Source organism: Hemitrygon akajei, chromosome 5 (assembly GCF_048418815.1).
Source record: "Hemitrygon akajei chromosome 5, sHemAka1.3, whole genome shotgun sequence".
NCBI classification, from domain to species: domain Eukaryota; kingdom Metazoa; phylum Chordata; class Chondrichthyes; order Myliobatiformes; family Dasyatidae; genus Hemitrygon; species Hemitrygon akajei.
In genome coordinates, this window is record NC_133128.1 from 1,288,269 (window position 1) to 1,315,372 (window position 27,104).

Sequence of the window (27,104 nt, forward strand, 5' to 3'; positions counted from 1 at the left end):
AAATCTCTGCTGGAGTTTGCCAGAAGGCAAATGGGAGACTTTGAAGTCATTTGGGAGAAGGTTCTATGGTCTGATGAAACCAAAATTGAGCTTTTTAAGCCATCAGACTAAATCCTATGTTTGACAGAAGCCAAACACCACACATCATCAAAAGCACACCATCCCTACTGTGAAGCACGGTGGTGGCTGCATCATGCTGTGGGGATGCTTCATTGCAGCAGGTTCCTGGAAGGCTGGTAAAGGTAGAGGGTGAAATGAATGCAGCAAAATACAGAGATTCCTGGAGGAAAGTATATACCCTTTATATACTTAAAAAATATTTTAGTATCTTCTTTGATATTAGTCGCCAACTTCCTTTCATAATTCATATTTTCCTTCATAATGACCTTCTTAGTTTCCTTCTGCAAGGTTTTAAAAGCTTCCCAATCCTGACATGAAATCTCGGCAAGAGTTTCCCAGAAGGCATATGGGAGTCTCTGAAGTCAGCTGGAGAAGATTCTATGATCTGTTGAAACCAAAATTGAACTTTTCAACCATCAGACTAAACACTATGTTTGACGTAAGCCAAACACTGCACATCATCAAAAGCACACCATCCCTACTGTGAAGCACGGTGGTAGCTGCATCATGCTGTGGGGATGCTTCACTGCAGCAGACCCTGGAAGGCTTGTGAAGGCAGAGGGTAAAATGAATGCAGCAAAATACAGGGATTCTTGGAGGAAACCCTGATGTAGTCTGCAAGAGAACTGTGACTTGGGGGAAGATTTTTTTCCAACATAAAGCCAAAACTCACAGGAATGGCTTAAAATCAACAAAGTTATTTCCTGGAGTGGCCAAGTCAGAATCCAGACCTCGATCCAATTGAGAATTTGTGGCTGGACTTGAGAAGGGCTGTTCACTCACAGTCCCCATGCAATCTGATAAGAGATTGTACAGTTTTGTAAAGAAGAATGGGGAAAAATTGTAGGTTCCAGATGTTCAACGCAGATAGAAACCTATCCACACAGACTCGAGGCTGTAATTGTTGTCAAAGGTGCATCTACTAAATAATGACTTGAAGCGGGCGAGTAATTATGCAATTTATTAATTATTATTTTTCTTCTTCTATATTATGTATTACATTGAACCGCTGTTGCTAAGTTAACAGATTTCACACACATGCCGGTGATAATAAATCTGATTCTGATTCCGATTCGATTATTTTGTGTTTAATAATTGTATTGAATTTAGATCACTGTAGAGATCGGGTTTCACTTTGACATCAAAGAGTTTTTTTCTGTTGATCAGTGTCAAAAATAACCATATTAAATCCACTGTGAATCCATATTGTAAAACAATAAAGCATTTGGATAACTTGCTTTTTCATTTGGTCTGAATCAGGACCACCTCTGATTTGCCTATTCTGCATTCCAGGGACCAGACAACAACATGCACAATAGTCACCCATTACACACACAAAAGAGATCATAGGACATGGGAGCAGTATTAGGCCATTCAGTCCTTTGAGTTTTCTCTGTTAAACCATAAATGGCTGATTTATTAACCCTCTCAACCCCATTCTCGTGCCTCCTCCCCATAACCTTTAACATTCTGACTAATCAACCTCCAGTAGACTCACCATCCTCAGGCTAAACAAATTCCTCCTTATCTCTGTTCTAAATGGACATCCCTCTATTCTGAGGCTATGCCCTCTGGTCTTAGACTTCCCTACTGAAGGAAACATCCTCTCCAAGTCCACTCTACATGTGCCCTCTCATCCTGGAGCCCCCTCTATAGGAAACATCCTCTCAGTGTTTGTCCATCACTTCACCCACTACAGACATCCTCTTTGTCCCAGCCACTGCCCTCCCTATACTCTGTTACATACACTAACTGACTTCTGATGCTTTGATTCTTTGATTCTAAACATTCACTAGTTTCTCTTTCCACAGATGCTGCCTGACTGGCTGAGTTCTCCAGCATTTTTGTTGTTTCAAATTCCATCGTCTTCAGTTTTAATTGTTGTCCATTGCTTGAATAACAGCCTGTCTTCAGGTCAATGCACGTTGGAGCCAGGCCTCGGGTGGTTCCAGTGAGTTCTCCAGAATATTCTGTTGTTGGTAAGATATGATACACTTAGGTGTTTGTCCAGTGTTATGTACCCCGTAACTGGGTGTCTGACCAGCAGAGAAAGAAGAATCCATTGGAGTCTGGTGGTACCAAACTAAAGGTGTTTATTAGTAAACTACACAATACAATATCAAAAATGCAAATATACATATAAAACAAGTTAGCAGTAATAAACCTAAAAATGTAGGAATAATAATAATCAATAATAAACAAGCTCTATTGATGTCTAGGGGTAAATGAATTGTCATAGGAAAGTATAGAGTTCAGTTCATAAATGCTGAAGTAGTTATGGTTGTTGTATTGAAATCGTTGGGGGGGTGGGGGGGGGGGGAGAGAGAGAGAGAGAGAGAGAGAGAGAGAGAGAGAGAGAGAGAGAGATGTAACAGCAACAGCAGCCAAACCTTCCTTTGCTTTCTTAATCCATCGTATCGTTGTGGTCATTCAGTTATGACCCCTCTGGTCTTCAGCTAGACCGTTCTTCTGTGGTGGACTCGTCACTCTGGCATGAGTGGACACACACACAAGTCCCCACCGGCCCTGCTGTAACACTGTGAGCTTTACTGACTGATCTCCTGGTTTGGTCTCCGAAACCCCCACCTTTCTGTGGGTTCCCAACACTCAATCAGTGTCCACTGGTGTGTCTGAAGGGTGTCTCTCCAGACCTGTCTTTTTATCCCCACTCACGGGGTCTCAGCTATCCATCAACTCTGAATGACCGTGTCCATCAAATCAGGCCACTCCTGCTGTCTCCTGAGGAATGTTAATGAGCAAAGTGCAGTCCTTGTAGTGGAAAGTAAATAATCCAGGAAGAGTCATAATACAGTACATCAATAGTCTCTCCACCCCTCTTATCTGTAGCAAATGTTCTTGTCTGGGCTTTATCTCTCTCTCTCTCAATAGTAGCATAACAACAGCATTAGTTCGTAGTTCTCAGGAGGGGGGTTGGGAATGGTTAACTCTGCACCCCATTGACCATCAGGTCTGTTCATCACTCATAACACCAGAACATCTCTAAGTCCTTTAGCTCACTGTTTAACATTTATTTAATAATGAAGAATATCTGATCCAAAGCAATGTCTTTAATTCTGCAGAAATGTGTCTCTCCAGTTAAATGCTGGGTTGGGTCCATGAGTCATATTCTTGACGGGGGGCTCGATCATTCGCCACTTTGAATCTCTCATTTTCTCACAGCAGCACAGTCCCAGAGCAGGAATCTGCAGCAAAAACAAATATCAGGGAAATAGGTGATACACGCAGTGCAGGCTGCATGGGTAGCGGGGTACACAGGGAACAGATTGCATGGGAGGTAGCTATTAATGTAGAGCAGTACAGCACAGGAAGACCCTTTGGCCTGAAACATCCTCTGCTTTTCCACTCCATAGATGCAGCCCGACCGATGGAGTTCCTGCAGCATTTTGTGTGTGTTACACAGTATGACAGTGGCAACATGATTTCCTGAGCTTTATATTCGGTAAGCTGCTCAATGACGTGTGCCTTACACCTTCTTCACCACCATCTCGACTTGTCTTGCCAGTTTCAGAGTGATGCTTTGAACACCTTCTACATCAACGTTCCCTACGGCTCTGCCACTTAATGTCTATATTTGTCCTCCCAAGGTGTAACACCTCACACTTAAACTCTAGCTGCCATTTCTCTTCACATTTTCAAAAGTCCATACCATACTGCATCCTTTATCAATTTTCCTCACTATCCACAGTCCTCCAATTTTTGAATTCGTCCAGACTTACAGAGTGGCCAGGTTGTATTTTTCTTAAAGACATTTAAATATACAATCACACACAAAACAGATTACAGCACTAATCCTTGAGTCAAAGGAACACCTCACCGTCAGTAATCTCTGTCTTCGATGGCTGAGACATTTCAAATAAGTAGCTTCACATCTTTATCAGATTTGATAGGGGATTGGAAGTGCAGAAGACAATGTTATAGGGTGAAGTCGGGATTCGAGGTTCAGGACTACAGTGAATGAGGAGCTTGGACTATGGTGGGTCCGCATGAGGGAGTGGGGTGAGTCAGAATCTCGGGACTGGGTTGAGTTTCATGTCGGGATCGCGGGACGGGGGCAGAGTTCTGGGTCGGGATCTCGGGACTGGGTCGAGTCTCATGTCGGGATTTCAGGACTGGGTTAATTCTAGGGCCCGGATTTCGGGACTGGGTTGATTCTAGGGCCCGGATTTCGGGACTGGGTTGATTCTAGGGCCCGGATTTCAGGACTGGGTTGATCCTAGGGCCCGGATTGCGGGACTGGGGTGCGTCTAAAGTTCAGATTTTGGGTCTAGGATGAGTCCACAGTACGGGACAGGGCAAGTCCGAGATCCTGAACTGGGGTGAGTCTAGGGCCCGGATTTAGGGACTAGGTTGATTCTAGGGCCAGGATTGACTTACCTCTGTCCCGAAATCCAAATCCTAGACTAACCCTTCTGAACCCAGACTCACCGTAGTCCCAAACCCTGAACTCACTGCAGTCATAAAATCCGGACCCTAGACACACCCCAGTTCTGAAATCCGGACCCTAGACTCACCCCAGTTCTGAAATCCGGACCCTAGACTCACCCCAGTTCTGAAATCCGGACCCTAGACTCACCCCAGTCCCGCAATCCGGACCCTAGACTCACCCCAGTCCCGCAATCCAGAACCTAGACTCACCCTAGTCCCGCAATCCGGACCCTAGACTCACCCCAGTTCTGAAATCCGGACCCTAGACACACCCCAGTTCTGAAATTTGGACCCTAGACTCACCCCAGTTCTGAAATCCGGACCCTAGACTCACCCCAGTTCTGAAATCCAGACCCTAGACTCACCCCAGTTCTGAAATCCGGACCCTAGACTCACCCCAGTTCTGAAATTTGGACCCTAGACTCACCCCAGTTCAGGATCTCAGTCTCGCCCAGTCCCGTACTGTGGACTCATCCCAGACTCAAAATCCACACTTTAGACTCACCCCAGTCCCGTAATCAAGACACTAGACTCACTCCAGTTCTGAAATCCTGAACCTAGACTCACCCCAGTCCCGCAATCCAGACCCTAGACTCACCCCAGTTCTGAAATCCGGAACCTAGACTCACCCCAGTCCCGCAATCCGGACCCTAGACTCACCCCAGTTCCGAAATCCGGACCCTAGACTCACCCCAGTCCCGCAATCCGGACCCTAGACTCACCCCAGTTCTGAAATCCGGACCCTAGACTCACCCCAGTCCCGCAATCCGGACCCTAGACTCACCCCAGTTCTGAAATCCGGACCCTAGACTCACCCCAGTTCTGAAATCCGGACCCTAGACTCACCCCAGTCCCGCAATCCGGACCCTAGACTCACCCCAGTCCCGCAATCCAGACCCTAGACTCACCCCAGTCCCGCAATCCAGACCATAGACACACCCCAGTCCCGCAATCCGGACCCTAGACTCACCCCAGTCCTGCAATCCGGACCCTAGACTCACCCCAGTTCTGAAATCCGGAACCTAGACTCACCCCAGTTCTGAAATCCAGACCCTAGACTCACCCCAGTCCAGCAATCCGGACCCTAGACTCACCCCAGTCCCGCAATCCGGACCCTAGACTCACCCCAGTCCCGCAATCCGGAACCTAGACTCACCCCAGTTCTGAAATCCGGACCCTAGACTCACCCCAGTCCCGCAATCCGGACCCTAGACTCACCCCAGTTCTGAAATCCGGAACCTAGACTCACCCCAGTTCTGAAATCCAGACCCTAGACTCACCCCAGTCCAGCAATCCGGACCCTAGACTCACCCCAGTCCAGCAATCCGGACCCTAGACTCACCCCAGTCCCGCAATCCGGAACCTAGACTCACCCCAGTCCCGCAATCCGGAACCTAGACTCACCCCAGTTCTGAAATCCGGACCCTAGACTCACCCCAGTCCCGCAATCCGGAACCTAGACTCACCCCAGTTCTGAAATCCGGACCCTAGACACATGTGGCCTCCGTTGGTCATGGTTGACCATGGGTGCTGTGCCTCTGTAGTCACTCGAAGTGGCTTCTCCAGGGTGCAACCCAAAGCAGAGTTGATGTGGAGATCCGTCTGTTGCCCACCGTGCTGATGACAGATCCAAAGGAACGACAAAAGTCGATACAGTTAGGTGCCAGCAGCACATCGCAGGAGTTGCCGTGCCGGTGCTGGGTACAGCAGTCAGCCACCCTCGGGACTCTGACTCTGGATTTTTCCTCGGGGTTTACTCCCAAAGCCTTTCCCATGAGCGGGTATAACCGCAAGGCAGGGAGGTTTGAAGTCAGCGTTTTTCCCGCTCCTAGATGAGCTACCATCCATGGTTAACGAGCCCCATCTGCCCAGACCAACTGGTTTTAAGGCGCCAGTGGCCCTCCTTTGCCCCTTCTCCTGTCAGTGAGAGAAACTCCACCGGGCATAAGAACTATATCTGTCAGAACTATACCCTAGACACAGCCCAGTCCCAAAATCCAGACATGAGACTCACCCCAGTCCCGAAATGCAGACCCTAAACTCACCCCTCTCCCGAACCCCAGACTCACCATAGTTCCAAACCCCGGATTCACCACAGTCTCGAAATCCGGACAGGGGTGAGTCTAATGCCTGGAGTTTGGGACTGGGCTGTGTCTATGGTCCGGATGGCAGGACTGGGCCGAGTCTAAAGTCCAGAATTTGGAACAAGAGTGAGTCTAGGGTCTGGATTTAGGGACTAGGATGTGTCAAGGTTCTGTATTACGGGACTGGGTTGAGTCTGGGGTTCGGAACAGGGGTGAGTCTAGAGTTTGCATTTTAGGACTAGGGTGTATCTAGGGTCTGGACTTTGGTATTGTGGTGTGTCTGGGGACTGGGTCGAGTCTCGGGTCGGGATCTCGGGATCGGGTCGAGTCTCGGGACTAGGTCGAGTCTCCGGTCAGGATCTTGGGACTGGGTTGAGTCTCCAGTCGGGATCTGGGGACTGGGGTCGAGTCTCGGGTCGGGATCTCGGGACTGGGTCGAGTCTCCGGTCGGGATCTCGGGACTGGGGTCGAGTCACCGGTCGGGATCTTGGGACTGGGTCGAGTCTCGGGTCGGGATCTCGGGACTGGGTCGAGTCTCGGGTCGGGATCTGGGGACTGGGGTCGAGTCTCGGGTCGGGATCTGGGGACTGGGGTCAGGATCTCGGGACTGGGTCGAGTCTCGGGTCGGGATCTCGGGACTGGGTCGAGTCTCCGGTCGGGATCTCGGGACTGGGGTCGAGTCTCCGGTCGGGATTTCGGGACTGGATCGAGTCTCGGGTCGGGATCTCGGGACTGGGTCGAGTCTCGGGTCGGGATCTCGGGACTGGGTCGAGTCTAGGGTCGGGATCTGGGGACTGGGGTCGAGTCTCGGGTCGGGATCTCGGGACTGGGTCGAGTCTCGGGTCGGGATCTCGGGACTAGGTTGAGTCTCCGGTCGGGATCTCGGGACTGGGGTCGAGTCTCCGGTCGGGATTTCGGGACTGGATCGAGTCTCGGGTCGGGATCTCGGGACTGGGTCGAGTCTCGGGTCGGGATCTCGGGACTGGGTCGAGTCTCCGGTCGGGATCTCGGGACTGGGGTCGAGTCTCCGGTCGGGATTTCGGGACTGGATCGAGTCTCGGGTCGGGATCTCGGGACTGGGTCGAGTCTCGGGTCGGGATCTGGGGACTGGGGTCGAGTCTCGGGTCGGGATCTGGGGACTGGGGTCGAGTCTCGGGTCGGGACCTGGGGACTGGGGTCGGGATCTCGGGATCGGGTCGAGTCTCGGGACTAGGTCGAGTCTCGGGACGGGATCTCGGGACTGGGCCGAGTCTCGGGTCGGGATCTCGGGACTGGGTCGAGTCTCGGGTCGGGATCTCGGGACTGGGGTCTAGTCTCGGGTCGGGATCTCGGGACTGGGGTCGGATCTCGGGATTGGGTCGAGTCTCGGGTCGGGATCTCGGGACTGGGTCGAGTCTCGGGTCGGGATCTGGGGACTGGGTCGAGTCTCGGGTCGGGATCTCGGGACTGGGTCGAGTCTCGGGTCGGGATCTCGGGACTGGGGTCGAGTCTCGGGTCGGGATCTCGGGACTGGGGTCGAGTCTCGGGTCGGGATCTCAGGATTGGGTCGAGTCTCGGGTCGGGATCTCGGGACTGGGGGGAGTCTCGGGTCGGGATCTCAGGATTGGGTCGAGTCTCGGGTCGGGATCTCGGGACTGGGTCGAGTCTCGGGTCGGGATCTGGGGACTGGGGTCGAGTCTCGGGTCGGGATCTGGGGACTGGGGTCGGGATCTCGGGATCGGGTCGAGTCTCGGGACTAGGTCGAGTCTCGGGACGGGATCTCGGGACTGGGCCGAGTCTCGGGTTGGGATCTCGGGACTGGGTCGAGTCTCGGGTCGGGATCTGGGGACTGGGGGTCGAATCTCGGGACTGGGGTCGGATCTCGGGACTGGGGTCGAGTCTCGGGTCGGGATCTCGGGACTGGGGTCGGGATCTCGGGACTGGGGGGAGTCTCGGGTCGGGATCTCGGGATTGGGTTGAGTCTCGGGTCGGGATCTCCGGACTGGGTCGAGTCTCGGGTCGGGATCTCGGGACTGGGTCGAGTCTCGGATCGGAATCTCAGGACTGGGGGGAGTCTAATGTCTAGATTTCAGAACTGGGAAATATCTAGGGTCCTGATTTCGGGACTAGGGTGAGTCTGGTGTATAGGTCTAGGGTTGGGATTACTGCCGTAAGTACAGATTCCATGTCTGAGGTTATTCTGTGGTTCGTGACTGGGGTGAGTCTCAGGTCAGGATTACTGTGGTAAGTCCTGATATTGGGACTACCATGAGTCCTTGTTTCTGGACTACTGTGGAGGGGCCCACGGTTTGGGACTGCTGTGGAGGGTTCTGGGGTTCGGGACTACAGTGGAATGTACCGGGATTCAGGACTGCTGCTGTGGGTCCGGATTTTTGCTGTGAGCCAATGGACCAGGACCGGGATGAGTCCGTGATTGAGATTACTCTAAGTCTGGGTTTTGGGTTTGAAGTTCGGCATTGGGGTCAGTCTGGGGTTCAAGACTTGGCTGAGTTCAGTGTTGGTGGTAGATAGATTGACACTCACTTTTCTGATCAGTTGTGCGTATTCCTTGACATCCCTGAGTGGCAGCTCCAGTAACTTCCTTGAGCAGCACTCCAGTGTGGAGGCGTGGCCCACCAGCAGGATGTTCCATCCTGAAGAATAACATTATTAATCATCACACACGGCTGGGCCTGAAACAACCGCAGGGATTGTGTATCCTATGGGTGTGACGGGAGTGATTGTGTACACCATGGGTGTGATAGGAGTGAGTGTGCACACTGTGGGTGTGACAGGAGGGTTTGTGTATACTGTGGGTGTTATGGAGGTATTGTGTACCCTGTGGGTGTGACAGGAGTGATTATGTACCCTGTAGGTGTGACAGGAGTGCTTGTGTACACTGTGGGTGAAGGGAGTAATTGTCTATACAGTGTATGTGTGATGGGAGCGAATCTGTTCACTGTGGGTGTGTCAGGAATGTTTGGGTAGCCTGTGTATGGTGGGAGGAGATGTGTACACTGTCGTGTGATGGGAGGGATTGTCTACCCTGTGAGTGTGACGAGAGGAGAAGGACTGTGTACACTGTTGCTGTGACATGAAGAATTGGGAGGGGCTGTGTACACTTTGAGTGTGACAGTAGTGATTATGTACACTCTGTGTGTGATGGGTATGACTGTGTACACTGTGGGAGTGACGGGAGGGATCGTGCACACTGTGGGTGTGACGGGAGGGGATCGTGCACACTGTAGCTATGATGGGAAGGGTTGTGTGATGCATGAGGGGAAAGTCTCAAAGTGATACTCTACCTCCTTCTGGGCAGCTGTCTACTATGGCCTGTATGACTGCAGAGCAACGAGTTACATAGTCTTCGTACGTCTCTGATGGAACCAGGCTGGTGACTGGAACATGTACCCTGTGGACACACACACAAGGTGGCTGAGAGACCACGACAGGCAGAGGAGTCTGTAACTAGAGCTCAAAGGTGTGTAGTAAGTGAGGTGAAATTGAAAGGAGATGTGAGGGTGAGTTGTTTTCCCCACACTGAGGGTGGAGGTATCTGGAACGAGGTTGTTAAGATGATTAAACGCTGTTTGGACAGTTACTTGGATAGGAATGGCTTAGAGTGACAGAACTGATGCAACCCAGACGTACTTGTGTAGATAGGCACGCGAGATAGCAGGAACTTGACAAGCTGAATGGCCCTTGCTGTGCTGTAGAAAGTGCTCCCAGATACATAGGGCCTTATGTGCTTGGGTGACTGTCACAGAGAGTGTAAATGTGAAAACTGTATATTCAAAGCCATGCAGACAGTGTATTCCTGAATCCAACCCCTGTGGCTCCTCTTGGAAACAGGTTATTGAGTTCGGCACAACTCTCCGGATCAAAAGGCCTGTTCCTGTGTTCTATGTTATCCTCAGATCTCAGCCCTACCTTCTCCCCCTCATTCTAAACCATTGCCCTCACGTTTTAGAGACCTCTGTTATCATGTACTCTACCCAATCTACACTCTGTCTCAACTATTACAGAGTAATTCTGATCAGCTAGCTTGGGAGCGTTGAGGAATGGCAAATGGTGTTTAATCCAGTTATGTGGGTGGACAAGTCAAACCAGGACAGGATTTACGTAGGAGCTCGGGGATTATTGTAGAACAGAGGGACCTTCCTCCCTCTCTCCTCCCACTCATCCTCCCATCAATCTATACTACCCCTCCTCCTGAATTCCACCACTCCCCCTCCCCTCACTCTCCCCATCACACTCACCCTTAATTTCCCCGTCACACTCCCCCTCACTCTCTCCGTCACACTCACCCTCCCCTCACTTTCCACATCACACTCCCCCTCGCTCTCCCTGTCACACTCCCCCTCACTCTCCCCGTCACTCTCCCCCTCCCCTCACTTTCTGCATCACACTCCCCCTCACTCTCCCCGTCACACTCACTCTCCCGTCACACTCCCCCTCACTCTCCCCGTCACACTCACTCTCCCCGTCACTCTCCCCCTCCCCTCACTTTCTGCATCACACTCCCCCTCACTCTCCCTGTCACACTCCCCCTCACTCTCCCCTTCACTCTCCCTGTCACACTCCCCCTCACTCTCCCCTTCACTCTCCCCGTCACACTCCCCCTCACTCTCCCCGTCACACTCACTCTCCCCGTCACTCTCCCCCTCCCCTCACTTTCTGCATCACACTCCCCTTCACTCTCCCTGTCACACTCCCCCTCACTCTCCCCTTCACTCTCCCCGTCACACTCCCCCTCACTCTCCCCGTCACACTCACTCTCCCCGTCACTCTCCCCCTCCCCTCACTTTCTGCATCACACTCCCCCTCACTTTCCCTGTCACACTCCCCCTCACTCTCCCCTTCACTCTCCCCGTCACACTCCCCCTCACTCTCCCCGTCACACTCACTCTCCCCGTCACTCTCCCCCTCCCCTCACTTTCTGCATCACACTCCCCCTCACTCTCCCTGTCACACTCCCCCTCACTCTCCCCTTCACTCTCCCCGTCACACTCCCCCTCACTCTCCCCGTCACACTCACTCTCCCCGTCACTCTCCCCCTCCCCTCACTTTCTGCATCACACTCCCCCTCTCTCTCCCTGTCACACTCCCCCTCACCTGCTCCCACTGCTCCCTCTTCCCATCTCACTCACCCTCACTCTCCCACTCCACAGGAAAGAACCCCTCCCTTTCATTTCCCAGTCTTCCTCCTGAAGAGGGAAGCCCGCCCGCAGGGTGGGTGATACGCTGACTGCCCACCTGTAACTCCCATCCACCGAGTATCCGGCTGCCTTGAGTTCTGCAACTGACATGAAGTTTGGGATCGATTTTGCTGCCTCCCACTTGGTCCATTCGAAGAGTCCCGGCTCCACGCGGATTTCCAGCTGGGGGTTGGGCTGCAGACCTGGAGTGGGGACGCGGTCATTAGTGGAGTATACAGTCCATAAGAACATAACATAAGAAATCGGAGCAGGAGTAGGCCATCTGGCCCATCGAGCCTGTTCTGCCATTCAATAAGATCATGGCTGATCTGGACATGGACTCATCTCCACCTACCTGCCTTTTCCCCATAATCCTTAATTCCCCTACTACTCCCCCAAGTCTTGAGGCTATGTCCCCTAGTTCTAGTCTCACTTACCAGTGGAAACAACTTTCCTGCCCCTATCTATCTATCCCTTTCATAATTTTATATGTTTCTATATGATCTCCTCCCAGGCAACTCAATCTCCCCTCATCTCTGGAATCAACCTGGTGAACCTCCTCTGCACAGCCTCCAAAGCCAGTATATCCTTCCTCAAGTATGGAGACCAGAATTGCACACAGTACTCCAGGTGTGGCCTTACCAGTACCCTGTACAGTTGCAGCATAACCTCCCTGCTCTTAAATTCAATCCCTCTAGCAACGAAGGCTAACATCCCACTTGCCTTCTTGACAGCCTGCTGCACCTGCAAACCAACCTTTTGTGATTCATGCACAAACACTCCCCAGTCCCCCTGTACAGCAGCATATTGCAATTTTTTTTTACCATTTAAATAATAATCTGATCTTCCATTTTCATTCAAAGTGGATGACCTCACATTTACCAACATTGTATTCCATCTGCCAGACCCTTGCCCACTCACTTAACCTATCTATGTATTTCTGCAGATGCTCCATATCTTCTGCACAATTTGCTTTTCCACTCAATTTAGTATCATCAGCAAATTTAGATCACTACACTCGGGCCCTATTCCAGGTTGCTTATGTATATTGTGAACAGTTGCGGGCCCAGCACCGACCCCTGTAGCACACCGCTCACCACTGATTGCCAACCAGAGTAACACCCATGTATCCCAACTCTCTGCATTACAGACTCTTCCTAATCCTGCAGCATGACTTTAGCCAGAGGGTCGTGGATTTATGGAATTTGTTGCCACAAACAGCTGTGGAGGCCCGATCATTGAGGGTGTTTAAGGAGGAGATTGATAGGTATCTAATTAGTCAGGGTATCAAGGGATATGGGGAAAAAGCCAGAAACTGGAACTAGATGGGAGAATAGTTTAGCTCATGGTAGTGTGGTGGAGCAGACTCGATGGGCCGAATGGCCTACTTCTGCTCCTTTGTCTTGTGATGTTGCAGTTCTGTTCTGACTGGGACAGGGCTCTGTGGGGAGCCGGGGTTCAGCCCATGAGCACCAGGGGATACAGAAACAGACTGAGCTTTTCTGCCTCCTCCACACTCAGCTGAACAAAGCCCTCGTAAATACGCCAACAGGGTTGCTTGATTGTGTGTCGGTGAGCTCACAGAGATTGGTGGTGTTGTGGATAACATAGAAGATTGCCAAAGGATACAGTGGGATAGAAATCAGGTGGACTGTCAGCAGATGGAGTTTAGGGTGAGTGTGAGGTGACGCATCTTGGGAGGTCTAACATAAAGCTACAGTACTATGTTTAAGAACGATCTCGGTCTGAAGCGTCGACTGTTTACAAACGTGGATTGGGACAGGCAAAGGTGTATTTGCTAAGTGGAAGACCTTCAAAATTTTGAGATTAGAAACTTTGTGCATTCCTATCAGAGTAAAAGGTATGGATCACAGATATAGGAAACCTTGGTTTTTGAGTGATACTGAGGTCATGGTTAAGAAAAGAAAGGTGTTACTTAGAAGGTATGGGCAGGTAGGAATAAATGAGGTACTTGTGGAGTATAAGAAGTGCAAGAGAACAGGGTACATAGATGAGAAGGGTACGGAGGGATCTGGTCCAGGGTGCAGGTCAATGGGACCAGGCAGATTAATAGTTTGATGCGGGTGAGATAAGCCAGCTGGTGGTGTAGTGGCATCTGCAATGGACTTCGAGGTGAGTGGTCCTGGGTCTGAATCCGGCCAGCTCCTTGCACGCTTTCCATTCGTGCTCGGGTTGAGCGTTGACCTAGCAATTCAGCCTTGTAAGTAACAGACAAATGCTAAAAAAGGCAAGGCTCCTGCCCGATGTGCACAAGGCGTGGAAAGAAACAACACAGATGAGATAAGCCAATGGGCCTGCTTCTGTACTGTTGTGTTCTATGACTAAAAGTAGAACAGAGGACAAAATTGATCCTCTTGATGATCAGCATGGAGCCAGAAGAGATGGGAGTGATCTTAGGTGGATTTTTTTGCAGCTGTTTTTACTCAGGAGATGGATTGAGTCTGCAGAAGTGATGCAAAACAGCAGTGAGGTCATCAACCCTATACAGATTACAGAGGAGGTGTTGCTGTCTTGAGGCAAATTAGGGTGGATAAATCTCCAAGTGTTCTTCAGACCTGTGGGAGGATAGTGCAAGGGCTGCAGCAGAGTTCTTTAAATCATCCTTAGAGACAGGTGAGGTACTGGAGAACCGGAGGATAGCTAATATTGTTTTGCTATTTAAAGAAGGCTCTAAAAATAAACCAGGAAATTATAGGCTGGTGAGCCTTACATCAGTAGTGGGAAAGTTCTTGGAAGATTTTCTGAGTGACAGGACATATAAGTATTTGGATAGACAGGGACTGATTAGGGATAATCAGCATGGCATTGTGCGTGGCAGGTTGTGTCTAACCGATCTCTAGAGTTTTTCAAAGAAGTTATCAGGGAAGTTGATGAAGGCAAGGCAGTGGACGTTGTCTACCTGGACTTTAGCAAGACATTTGACAAGGTTCCGCATGGGAGGTTGGACAAAAAGGTTCAGTCATTTGGCATTCACTTTGGATTAGACACTGGCTTTGCAGTAAATGGTTGTCTCTCTGACTGGAGCCTGTGACTAGTGGAGAGCTACTGGGTTTGGTGCTGGCTCATTGCTGTTTGTCATCTATAACAATAATCTAGATGATAATATGGTTAACTGGATCAGCAAATTTGCAGATGACACCAAGATTGGGGGTGTAGTGGACAGTGAGGGTAGGATCTGAACCAGCTGAAAAATGGCAGATGGCATTTAATACAGACAATTGTGAGTGTTGCACTTCAGAAGGACCAACCGAGCTAGGACTTACACAGTGAACAGTAGGGTAGTGAGGAGTGTGGTAGAACAAAGGGATCTGGAAATACAGATCCATGGATCAAGTGACATCACAAGTAGATAGGTTTGTAAAGAGAGCTTTTGGCACATTGCCTTTATAGATCAAAGTATTGAGTACAGGAGATGGGATGTTATGTTAAAGTTGTACAAGGCCTAATTTGGAGTATGATGAGCAATTATAGGTACCTACATATAGGAAAGATGTAAACAAGGTTGAAAGAGTACAGAGAAAATTCACAAGGATGTTGCTGGGACTGGAGGACCGGAGTTATGGGGAAGGGTTAAATAGGACAGGACTTTATTCCCTGAAATGTAGGAGAATGAGGAGAGATTTGATATACAAAATTATGCGTGTATAGATTGGGTAACTGTAAGGAGGCTTTTTCCACTGAGGTTGGGTGAGACTACTATTAGAGATTATGGGTTAAGGGTGAAAAGTGAGAAGTTTAAGGGGAACCTTCTCATTGGAGGTTCACAAGGATGATTTGGGAATGAAAGGGTTGTCATACGAGGAACGTTTGATGGCTCTGGGTCTGTACTTACTGGAATTTAGAAGGATGGGTGGGGTATCTCATTAAAACCTTTCAACTGTTGAAAGGCCGAGACAGAGTAAACGTGGCAAGGATGTTTCCCATGGTGGGAGAGTCTAGATCAAGAGGGCACAGCCTCAGGATAGAGGATCATCCATTTAAAACAGCGATGTGGAGAAATTTCTTTAGCTAGAGAGTGGTGAATTTGTGGAATTTATTACCGCAGGCAGCTGCAGTGACCAGGTTGTTGGGTGTATTTAAGGCAGAGCTTGGTAGGCTCTTGATTGGACATGGCATTAAAGGTTATGAGGAGAAAGCCGGGGAGTGGGTCTGAGGAGAGGTAAAACATAGAATCAGCCATCATTAAATGGTGGAGCAGACTTGATGGGCCAAATGGCCTAATTGTACTCACATATCTTATGGTCTTGTGGGAACATGAGGGTGTTCTCTTTTCTCTCAGAGGGTGGTGAGAGTGTGGAATGAGCTGCCAGCACAAGTGGTGAATGCAACTTCGATTTCAACGTTGACGAGGTTTGGTTAGGTACATGGAGAGATATTAACCAGGTGCAGGCTGTGAGACTGGGCAGTTTAAATGGCTCTCACACAGATGATGAGCCAAAGGGCCTGTCCCTGGGCTGCAGGTTTATCACTCGATTGAGTTCAAGCATTGGGAAGTTAATCCTGCGGCCTCGTACACTGTAGTCAGACTTCATCTGGAGTATTGCAGACATTCTGGTTGCTCCATTATAGGAAGGATGTCGAGCCAGCACACTGCCCGGATTAGAGAGAATGAGCTATAGTGAGAAGTTGGACTAACTGTCTTCTCCAGAGCTGCGGTGACTGAGGAGAGATCTGATAGAGGTTTATATAATTACCGGGCAGCACCAAGGTGGTTAGCACAACACTTTACCAGTGACCCGGGTTCAATTCCCACCATTGCCTGTAAGGAGTTTATAAATTTTCTCGAGACTGCGTGGGTCTCCTCCCAAAGTCCAAAGGCATTGCTGTTGGTAGGTGAATTGGTCACTGTAATTTGTCCCGTGACCTGGCTAGGATTAAATTGGGGTTTGTTGGGAGGTACAGATCGAAGGGCCGGATGGCCTGTTCTACACTGTGTCTCTACAAACAAACCAATAACGTGTATGAACAGAGTAGACAGCCGGTGTTTCGGGTTGGTGAAGTGCGTTTGGGTGGGAGGGGTGAGATGGATTGACATGGGCTGGGCAGGGGTAGGTCAGGTGGGTTTGGGTGATATGGGATGGAGTGGGTGGGTGGGTGGTTAGGGTGTGTGAGATGGGGCAGGTGGGTAGGGTGTGTGAGATGGGGCAGGTGGGTAGGGTGTATGAGATGGGGTAGGTGGGTAGGGTGTGTGAGATGGGGTGGGGTGGGTGGTTAGGATGTGTGAGATGGGGTGGGATGGGTGGGTAGGGTGTGTGAGATGGGGTGGGATGGGTGGGTAGGGTAGGGTGTGTGAGATGGGGTAGGTGGTTAGGGTGTGTGAGATGGGGTGGGATGGGTGGGTAGGGTAGGGTGTGTGAGATGGGGTAGGTGGGTAGGGTGTGTGAGGTGGGAGGGAGTGGGGTGGGTAGGGTGTGTGAGATGGAAGGGAGGGGGTGGGATGGGTGTGTGAGATGGGGTAGGTGGGTAGGGTGTGTGAAATGGGGTAGGTGGTTAGGGTGTGTGAGATGGGGTGGGATGGGTGGGTAGGGTAGGGTGTGTGAGATGGGGTAGGTGGGTAGGGTGTGTGAAATGGGGTAGGTGGTTAGGGTGTGTGAGATGGAAGGGAGGGGGTGGGTTGGGTGTGTGAGATGGGGTGGGATGGGTGGGAAGGGTAGGGTTTGTGAGATAGGGTGGGATGGGTGGGTGGGTGAGATGGGGTGGGATGGGTGGGTAGGGTAGGGTGTGTGAGATGGAAGGGAGGGGGTGGGTTGGGTGTGTGAGATGGGGTGGGATGGGTGGGTAGGGTGTGTGAAATGGGGTAGGTGGTTAGGGTGTGTGAGATGGGGTGGGATGGGTGGGTAGGGTAGGGTGTGTGAGATGGGGTAGGTGGGTAGGGTGTGTGAGATGGAAGGGAGGGGGTGGGTTGGGTGTGTGAGATGGGGTGGGATGGGTGGGAAGGGTAGGGTTTGTGAGATAGGGTGGGATGGGTGGGTGGGTGAGATGGGGTGGGATGGGTGGGTAGGGTAGGGTGTGTGAGATGGAAGGGAGGGGGTGGGTTGGGTGTGTGAGATGGGGTGGGATGGGTGGGTAGGGTAGGGGTGTGTGAGATGGGGCAGGTGGGTAGGGTGTGTGAGATGGGGTAGGTGGTTAAGGTGGGTGAGATGGGGCAGGTGGGTAGTGTGTGTGAGATGGGGTAGGTGGTTAGGGTGTGTGAGATGGGGTGGGATGGGTGGGTGGCTGAGATGGGGTGGGATGGGTGGGTAGGGTAGGGTGTGTGAGATGGGGTGGGATGGGTGGGTAGGGTGTGTGAGATGGGGTGGGATGGGTGGGTAGGGAGGGGTGTGTGAGATGGGGTAGGTGGTTAGGGTGTGTGAGATGGGGCAGGTGGGTAGGGTGTGTGAGATGGGGTGGGATGGGTGGGTAGGGTGTGTGAGATAGGGTGGGATGGGTGGGTAGGGTGTGTGAGATAGGGTGGGATGGTTGGGTGGGTGAGATGGGGTGGGATGGGTGGGTAGGGTAGGGTGTGTGAGATGGGTTGGGATGGGTGGGTGGGTGAGATGGGGTGGGATGGGTGGGTAGGGTAGGGTGTGTGAGATGGGGTAGGTAGGGAGGGTGTGTGAGATGGGGTGGGATGGGTGGGTGGGTGAAATGGGGTGGGTGGGTGGGTGTGTGAGATGGGGTAGGTGGGTAGGGTGTGTGAGATGGGGTAGGTGGTTAGGGTGTGTGAGATGGGGTGGGATGGGTGGGTGGGTGAGATGGGGTAGGTGGGTAGGGTGTGTGAGATGGGGTGGGATGGGTGGGTGTGTGAGATAGAAGGGATGGGGTGGGTTGGGTGTGTGAGATGGGGTGGGAAGGGTGTGTGAGATGGGGTGGGAAGGGTGTGTGAGATGGGGTGGGGGTGGGTTGGGTGTGTGAGATGGGGTGGGATGGGTGTGTGAGATGGGGTGGATGGGTGGGATAGGTGTGTGAGATGGGGTGGATGGGTGGGATGGGTGTGTGAGATGGGAGGGAGGGGGTGGGATGGGTGTGTGAGATGGGAGGGAGGGGGTGGGTTGGGTGTGTGAGATGGGAGGGAGGGGGTGGGATGGGTGTGTGAGATGGGGTGGGATGGGTGTGTGAGATGGGGTGGATGGGTGGGATAGGTGTGTGAGATGGGGTGGATGGGTGGGATGGGTGTGTGAGATGGGAGGGAGGGGTGGGATGGGTGTGTGAGATGGGAGGGAGGGGGTGGGATGGGTGTGTGAGATGGGGTGGGATGGGTGTGTGAGATGGGGTGGATGGGTGGGATAGGTGTGTGAGATGGGGTGGATGGGTGGGTTGGGTGTGTGAGATGGGAGGGAGGGGGTGGGATGGGTGTGTGAGATGGGAGGGAGGGGGTGGGTTGGGTGTGTGAGATGGGAGGGAGGGGGTGGGTTGGGTGTGTAAGATGGGTAGGTAGTGTGTGTGTGTGAGATGGGTTAGGATGAGGTGGGTAGGGTGGACGAGATAGGGTGGGGTGGCGGTGAGGTGGGGGCCATGTGTGGTTACCGAGTGGGGTGGAGGTGAAGCGGGATGGGGTATGCAGGGCGGGGGAGCCATTTCACTTTCTCCTGTTTGGCCACGCGATTGTTTTGGTGTTTTACCTTGCAACAGATGCTGTGCTGTCTGTACACAACGCAGGGCAGGTGAGCTGTACACGTACTGGATCGGCACTTCCCTCTCAGCCAGAGCCTCCCCTGCATCACAAAGAGAAAGATCTCACCCAGTGTTGCTGTCACACGAGGACCACGGTCACTAGAACCAGACCTGTGTCAACCTCCCTGACTTTAGACCCCAAGAGGGAATTTGTAGAAAGACTAAACAGCTTTTTAGAGCAGCTTGTGGTTGAGCCCACACAGGGAAAGGCTGTCCTGGATTGGATGTTGTGTAATAAACCAGATTTGATTTAGGAGCTTAAGGTAAAGGAACCCTTAGGACCAGTGATTATAACATAACTTACAACTTGAGAAGGAGAATAGGAAATCCGATGTATCAGTATTAGTGGAGTAAAGGGAAAGTAAAAGCAGACAAATTTAATAAGTATTGTGCCTCAGTCTTCATTGTGCAAGACATTAGCAGAATGCCAGAGATCTGAGTATCTGAGGCAAAAGTGACCGTCTTTGCTATTACTGAGGAAAAGGTGCTTGGGAGGCTGACAGATCTGAAGTAGATAAAGTCACTTAAAGCAACACCCACAAAATGCTGGAGAAATCTAGCAGGTCTGCAAATATGGAAATGAATTGCCAGTCGAAGTTTCAGGCCACAACCCTGGAAGGAAGGGGAAAGATGCCAGAATCAGATGCCTTGGATTTCCAACATCTGCATGCAGACATTCTTGTGTTTGTGATAAGTCATCTGGACCAGATGGACTACACCTAAGGGCTGGAAAATTGCAAATATTACTCCACTCTTTAAGAAGGAAGGGAGGCAGAAGAAAGAAAATTAATCTGACTTCAGTGGTTGGAAAGATTTTGGAGCCCATTATTAAGAATGAGGTTTTAGGGTACTTGGAGGTGCATGATAAAATGGGCTAAAGTCAGCATGGTTTTCTCAAGGGGAAATCTTGCCTGACAAATCTGTTGGAATTCTTGAATAACAGGCAGAATAAACAAAGGAGAATCATTGGATATTGTTTTGTTGGATTCTCAGAAGGTTTTGACAAGGTGCCATACATGAAGTTGTTTAACAAGATAAGAGCCCATATGGTATTATAGGAACGACACTAACTTTGATAGAAGACTGGCTGATTGGCAGGAGGCAAAGAGTGGGAATAAAGTGTTCCTTTTCTGGTTGGCTGCTGATGACTAGTGGCATTCCACAGGGGACTGTGTAGAAGCCGCTTCTTTTCATGTTATGTGTCAATGATTTGGATAATGGAATTGATGGCTTTGTGGCCAAGTTTGCAAACAATAGGAAGATAGGTGGAGGAGCAGGTAGTGTTGAGGAAGCAGGGATGCTGCAGAATGTGAGAATGTGCAATAAGGTGGCAGATGGAATCCCGTGCGGGGAAATGCATGCTCATGTACTTTGGTATAGGAATACAGGCAAAGGCGACTTTCTAAATGGGAAGAAAATTCCAAACACCTGAGGTGCCTAGGTACTTTTGCAGGATCCCTAAAAGTTAACTTACGGGTTGAGTCAGTGGTAAGGAAAGCAAATGCAATGTTAGCATTCATTTTGAAAGGACTAGAATACAAAAGCAAGGACATAGTGCTGAGGCTTTATAAGGCATTAGTCAGACTGCATTTAGAGTATTATGAGAGGCTTTGAGGCCCTTATTTAAGGAAAGATGTGCTGGCTTTGGAGAGGGTCCAAAGGAGGTTGGCGAGAATGATTCTGGAATGATGAGGAGTGTTTGGTGGCTCTGGGCCTATACTCGCTGGAGGTCAGAAGAATGTGGGGGGGGGGGGGAGAATCTCATTGATACCTATTAAATATTGAGAGGCCTAGATAAAGTAGACAATGTTTCCTATAGTTGGGGGGTCTAGGACCGGAAGACACAGCCTCAGAATAGAGGGAAGTCCATTCAGAACAGAGATAAGGAAACACTTCTTTAGCCAGAGGGTGGTGAATCTGTGTAATTCATTACACCATTAGGTCAGAAAAAAATAGGAGCAGAATTAGGCGATTCAGCCCATTGTGTTTGCTTTGCCATTCCATCATAGCTGATCCTGGATCCCCCTCAACCCCATACACCTGCCCTCTCACCATAACTTTGATGCCCTGACTGATCAGGAAATGATCAATTTTCACTTTAAATAAACCCATGGACTTGGCCTCCACAGCTGTTTGTGCAAGAGCATTCCACAGATTTACTACATACTGGGTAAAAAAAATTACTTCTTACCTCTGTTCTAAAGGGTTGCCCTTCAACTTTGAGGCTGTGCCCTCTAACTCTGGAGACCCCCCCCCAGACATCCTCTCCATATCCACCCTATCCAGTCCTTTCAACATACGGTAGGTTTCAGTGAAATCCCCCCGCATTCTTCTAAATTCCAGTGAGTACAGGCCCAAAGATGCCAAACTCTCCTCAAATGTTAACCCTTTCATTCCCAGAATCATCCTCATGAACCTCCTCAGGACTGTCTCCAATGATAACACATTCTTTCTGAGATATGGGGTCCAAAACTGTGATAATATTCCAAGTAAGACTAGTGTCTTATAAAGCTTCAGCATTATCTCCTTGCTTCCATATTTCCCCTGAAATAAAAGCCAACATTGCATTTCCCTTCTTTACCACATGCTCAACCTGTAAATTAACCTTCTGGGGGTCTTGCACAAGGACTCCTAAGTCCCTCCACCTCTGATGTTTGAATGTTCTCCTCATTTAGAAAATACTCGGCATTATAGTTCCTTTTACTAAAATGTATTATCATACATTTCCATTTCCTGACCCTATAACATCTGCCACTTTTTTGTCCATTCTTCCAATTTGTCTAACTGTGTTGCTGCCTCAGCACTCCCTACCCCTCCATCTCTCTTCCTATCATCTGAAAATGTTGGCACAAAGCCATCAATTCCATGATCCAAATCATTGACAATGAGAAAAGAAGCGGTCCCAATACTGACCCCTGAGGAGTGACCTGATATTGTCACAGGCAGCTGTGGAGGCCAAGTCTTCATGTATATTTAAGGCAGAGGTTGATAGATTCTTGATTGTACAGGGCATGAAGGGATACAGGGGGAAGGCAGGAGACGGGGCTGAGGAAAATTGGATCAGCCATGATGAAATGGCAGAAAAGACTCGTGGGCAAATGGCCTAATTCTGCTCCTTTATCTTCTGGACCTTAGGTGTCATCCTCCCAGCTGATATGACAGAAGCATCCCCAACCCCACTGTCTTAAGGAAGGAATCACCCCTACTCCTAAATGCACACAGATACCACAGTCCTTCCACATTCAATACCCCTCTCAGCTCTGTAAATCCTACACACACACACTCTCTCTCTCTCTCACACACACAGACACAGACTCACACTCGTGCGTGTGCACACACACACTTTCTTGCTCTCACAGACACAGACTTACACTTGTGCACGGGTACACACACACACACACAGACACACACACACACTCTCACAGACACAGAATCACACTCACACACATGCACACACACTCTCTCTCACACACAGACACAGGCAGAACCTCACACTCACACACACACTCTCTCTCACACACAGACACAGGTAGAACCTCACACTCACACACACACATACACACACACACTCACAGACACAGAATCATATTCTCACACACATATGCACACACACTCTCTCTCACACACAGACACAGGCAGAACCTCACACTCACACACACTCTCTCTCTCTCACACACACAGACTTACACTCACACACACAGACTTACACTCACACACACAGACACAGGCACAACCTCACACACACTCTCTCCCTCTCTCTCTCTCACACACACACACACACATACACACATATTCACTCTTTCTCTCTCACACACACACACACACATACACACATATTCACTCTCTCTCTCTCTCACACACCCCGCAGCTCCTTGACACTGCAAGCACAGCACACCCAATACCCCCATCCCTGCCTCAGTAAACCGGACTGACAGTGACAACGTCCTCCTGCCCCTTCCCTTGTTCACTGCCCTCTGGTCACAGTGGCAGATTAATACAGGACCCTGCTCGACTGTGTCTGCACATTCCTCTGCCCTGTCCACCTTCCTAATCCACTGCCGTACTGCACACTCCCACAGTCTGTGGCATTCTCTGTCCTCATCCACTTCTCCCTCTATCCCTTCATGCACTGAATAATCATCAACCTCTGCCTTCAATATATCCAATAACCTGGCCTCCACAGCCATCTGTGGGAATAAATTCCACATAATCACCACCCTCTTGCTAAAGAAATTCCTCCTCATCTCCATTCTAAATGGCGCCCCTCTATTCTGAGGTTGTGTCCTGTGGTTTCAGACTCTCCCACCATAGGGAACATACTCTCTACATGCATTGAATTGAGGCCCTTCAAATTTGATAGGTTTCAATGAGATTCCCCCCTCATTCTTCTGAATTCCAGTGAGTATAGGCCCAGAGCCATCAAAGGCCTGAATAGACTAGATATGGCAAACTTATTTTCCATGTTAGGAGAGTTTAGGATAAAAGGGCACGACTTCAGGATTGAAGGATGCCCATTTAGAGCAAAGGCGGAGAAATTACTTCAGTCAGAGGGTGGTAAATCTGTGGAATTTGTTGCCACGAGCAGCTGTGGAGGCCAAGTCATTGGGTGTATTTAAGGCAGAGATAGATAGGTTCTTGATTAGCCAGGGCATCAAAGGATATGAGGAGAAGGCAGGGGAGTGGGAATGACTGGAAGAGTTGGATCAGCCCATGATTGAATGGCAGAGCAGACTCAATGAGCCAAATGGCCTACTTCTGCTCCTATATCTTAGGGTCTTAAATGTTCCTCATATGATAAGCCTTTGAATCCCAGAACCCTTTTGAACCATCTCAAATGTCAGTACATTCTTTCTTAGTTAAGGGGCCCAACTACTCACAAAACTCCACGAGTCCTCACCAGTGCCTTATAAAGGCTAAACATTACATCCTTGCTTTTATGTGCTAGTCCTCTCAAAATGAAGGCTAACATTGTATTTGCCTTCCTCACCACCGACTCAACCTGCAAATTAACCTATAGGGAATTTTGCGCCTCGGAATTTTGAATTTTCTCTCTTTTTAGGAAATGGTATATGCTTCTATTTCATTTGCCAAAGTGCATGATCATACACTTCCCAACAATGTATTCCATCTGTCAGTTTTTTGCCCATTCTCCTAGTCTGTCTAATTCCTTCTGTAACCTCTCTGCATCCTCAACACTACTTGCCCCTCTGCTTATCTCCATATCATCTGCAAACCTTGCCATAAAGCAATCAATTCTGTCATCCAAATCATTGACATATAACGTAAGAAGAATTGGTCCCAACACACCCCTGTGGAACACCACTAATCACCAGCAGCCAACCAGAGAAGGATCCCTTTATTCCTACTCCTTGCCTTCAACCAATCAGCAATGTTCTATCCATGTTAGTATCATCCCTGTAATACCATGTGTTCTTATCTTGTGAAGTAGTGTCAAAGGCCTTCTGAAAATTCAAGTAAACAACATCCACTGCTTACCTTTGAATGGATTAGTGAGTTGATTTGAAATGAATGCCCCAAGAGATCCAGCCTTTTGCAGTGGACAGAGCGAAGTTGATCGGCAAAGTGGTGCCCCGATCTACGTCATGTTTCATCTGCTGTATTACCACAGATCTGTGGACACACTCTAACCATCCTTTGCTCTTCTACACTCCACACCTCACCATTCAATGTGACCCTTAGCCACTCTGCTACCTCATACAACTCCTGACTGGGTCCCATCTGCCACCCAGCTTGTCATCTTGAACTACTTCCTCGCCACCCACAATACCAACAAGGTCCACTCATGGGAATGTTTGTGACCCATGTGTGGGTGTGAATCACATGACGGAAGGCTGAGCTGTCCAGTCATGTACACCTGGGACATTGTAGACTCTGAGCAGTGGGTCAGGGATACAGTCCCTGCAAACTTACCCATCAGCCGAGATTGGAAGGTGCCACAAGAAGACAGGGGGGCATCATGTTCATAATTCCGGGTGCCTCCTGCCCTGTGTGGTACGCTGCAAGGGAAGTTTAAATCTGCCCGGATGTATCTGCCTGTAAACGTGAACATATTTCAATCAGTCAGAAGGAAGGACAATAGTGACAAGAGAACCTTCAATGTTGAGGGACGTGATGAATTTAGTCAAGAAAACAATGTCAAAGTATGTAATGCTTAGTAAGCTAGAAACAAACAGAGCCATTGAGGATTATAAATAAGCCAGAAAGACCATGACATAGGAGCAGAATTAGGCCATTCAGCCCATTGAGTCTGCTCTGCCATTTCATCATGGCTGATCCCAGATCCCCCTCAACCCCATACGCCTGTCTTCTCTCCATATCCTTTGATGCCCTGACTGATCAGGAAATGATCAACTTCTGCCGTAAGTATTGTTACGTACCCGTGGGTGTCTTGTGCCTGTCACATGACCATGAGGTAATGGTCTTGTGATGGTGGAGTGATGTAATTTTCCCGCCAGTGAGAGGTCATGTGATAGTTTTTTTCAACAAACTATAAAAGGAGAACCCCCCCCCCCCCCAATGACGCAGGGGCAGTTTGTGGTTGAATTCGCCAGTGACTCCGTTCTGCTGCGTATTCAATGTTATGACGCAGTTTTGTTTTAAAGTAGAGCTTTACTTTCTGCCTTAAGTCTCAAAGGTTATTGCCGGCAGTTCTGCTACAATACTGCCAGTTCAGTCCAGTCGGAGAATGAAGATTTATCGAAGTTCGGAAAGCTGGAGGATCGAGGAAAGTTGATGTAGGCAGTAAAACCGGTTTGACCTTTATTTAATCTTCGTACAAGGAATTAGTAACCTGTGTCCAAGATAACTCCTGCTTTGCCAAAAGAGCAGAAAGAGTTGGATGCAGAGTTTCGCCATGGAAAGGTCAGTGTCTTTAAGCCATTTTATTTCCTTCAATTGTAAATCCCTCGGCAAAGCATACTTCCGCTGGAATCAGCAGTAACGTCGCGAAAAAGGATTTTATTACTTCAAGGAAAGTCTCTCCTAACTGATTCTGTAAATCATTTTGGACTTTTTTGCAATAGATAGATAGATAGATAGATAGATACTTTATTCATCCCCATGGGGAAATTCAACTTTTTTCCAATGTCCCATACACTTGTTGTAGCAAAACTAATTACATACAATACTTAACTCAGTAAAAAATATGATATGCATCTAAATCACTATCTCAAAAAGCATTAATAATAGCTTTAAAAAGTTCTTAAGTCCTGGCGGTAGAATTGTAAAGCCTAATGGCATTGGGGAGTATTGACCTCTTCATCCTGTCTGAGGAGCATTGCATCGATAGTAACCTGTCGCTGAAACTGCTTCTCTGTCTCTGGATGGTGCTATGTAGAGGATGTTCAGAGTTATCCATAATTGACCGTAGCCTACTCAGCGCCCTTCGCTCAGCTACCGATGTTACACTCTCCAGTACTTTGCCCACGACAGAGCCCGCCTTCCTTACCAGCTTATTAAGACGTGAGGCGTCCCTCTTCTTAATGCTTCCTCCCCAACACGCCACCACAAAGAAGAGGGCGCTCTCCACAACTGACCTATAGAACATCTTCAGCATCTCACTACAGACATTGAATGACGCCAA

At 49.6% G+C, this 27,104-nt stretch overlaps 1 protein-coding gene across 1 annotated transcript in view; it reads right to left on the reverse strand.

Annotated features, from left to right (window-relative positions):
* Positions 1 to 2,458: 2,458 nt before the first annotated feature.
* LOC140727445 (ubiquitin-associated and SH3 domain-containing protein A-like) overlaps positions 2,459 to 27,104 on the reverse strand; it is a 129,016-nt gene continuing 104,370 nt past the window's right edge. The window contains exons 9-14 of the mRNA XM_073044746.1: positions 25,433 to 25,555; positions 19,450 to 19,542; positions 11,886 to 12,030; positions 9,935 to 10,041; positions 9,174 to 9,283; positions 2,459 to 3,323 (exon numbers count right to left, since the gene is read on the reverse strand). Coding sequence (XP_072900847.1) covers positions 3,189 to 3,323; positions 9,174 to 9,283; positions 9,935 to 10,041; positions 11,886 to 12,030; positions 19,450 to 19,542; positions 25,433 to 25,555 — 713 coding nt within the window. The 3' untranslated portion in view covers positions 2,459 to 3,188. The remainder of the gene's footprint in view (positions 3,324 to 9,173; positions 9,284 to 9,934; positions 10,042 to 11,885; positions 12,031 to 19,449; positions 19,543 to 25,432; positions 25,556 to 27,104) is intronic.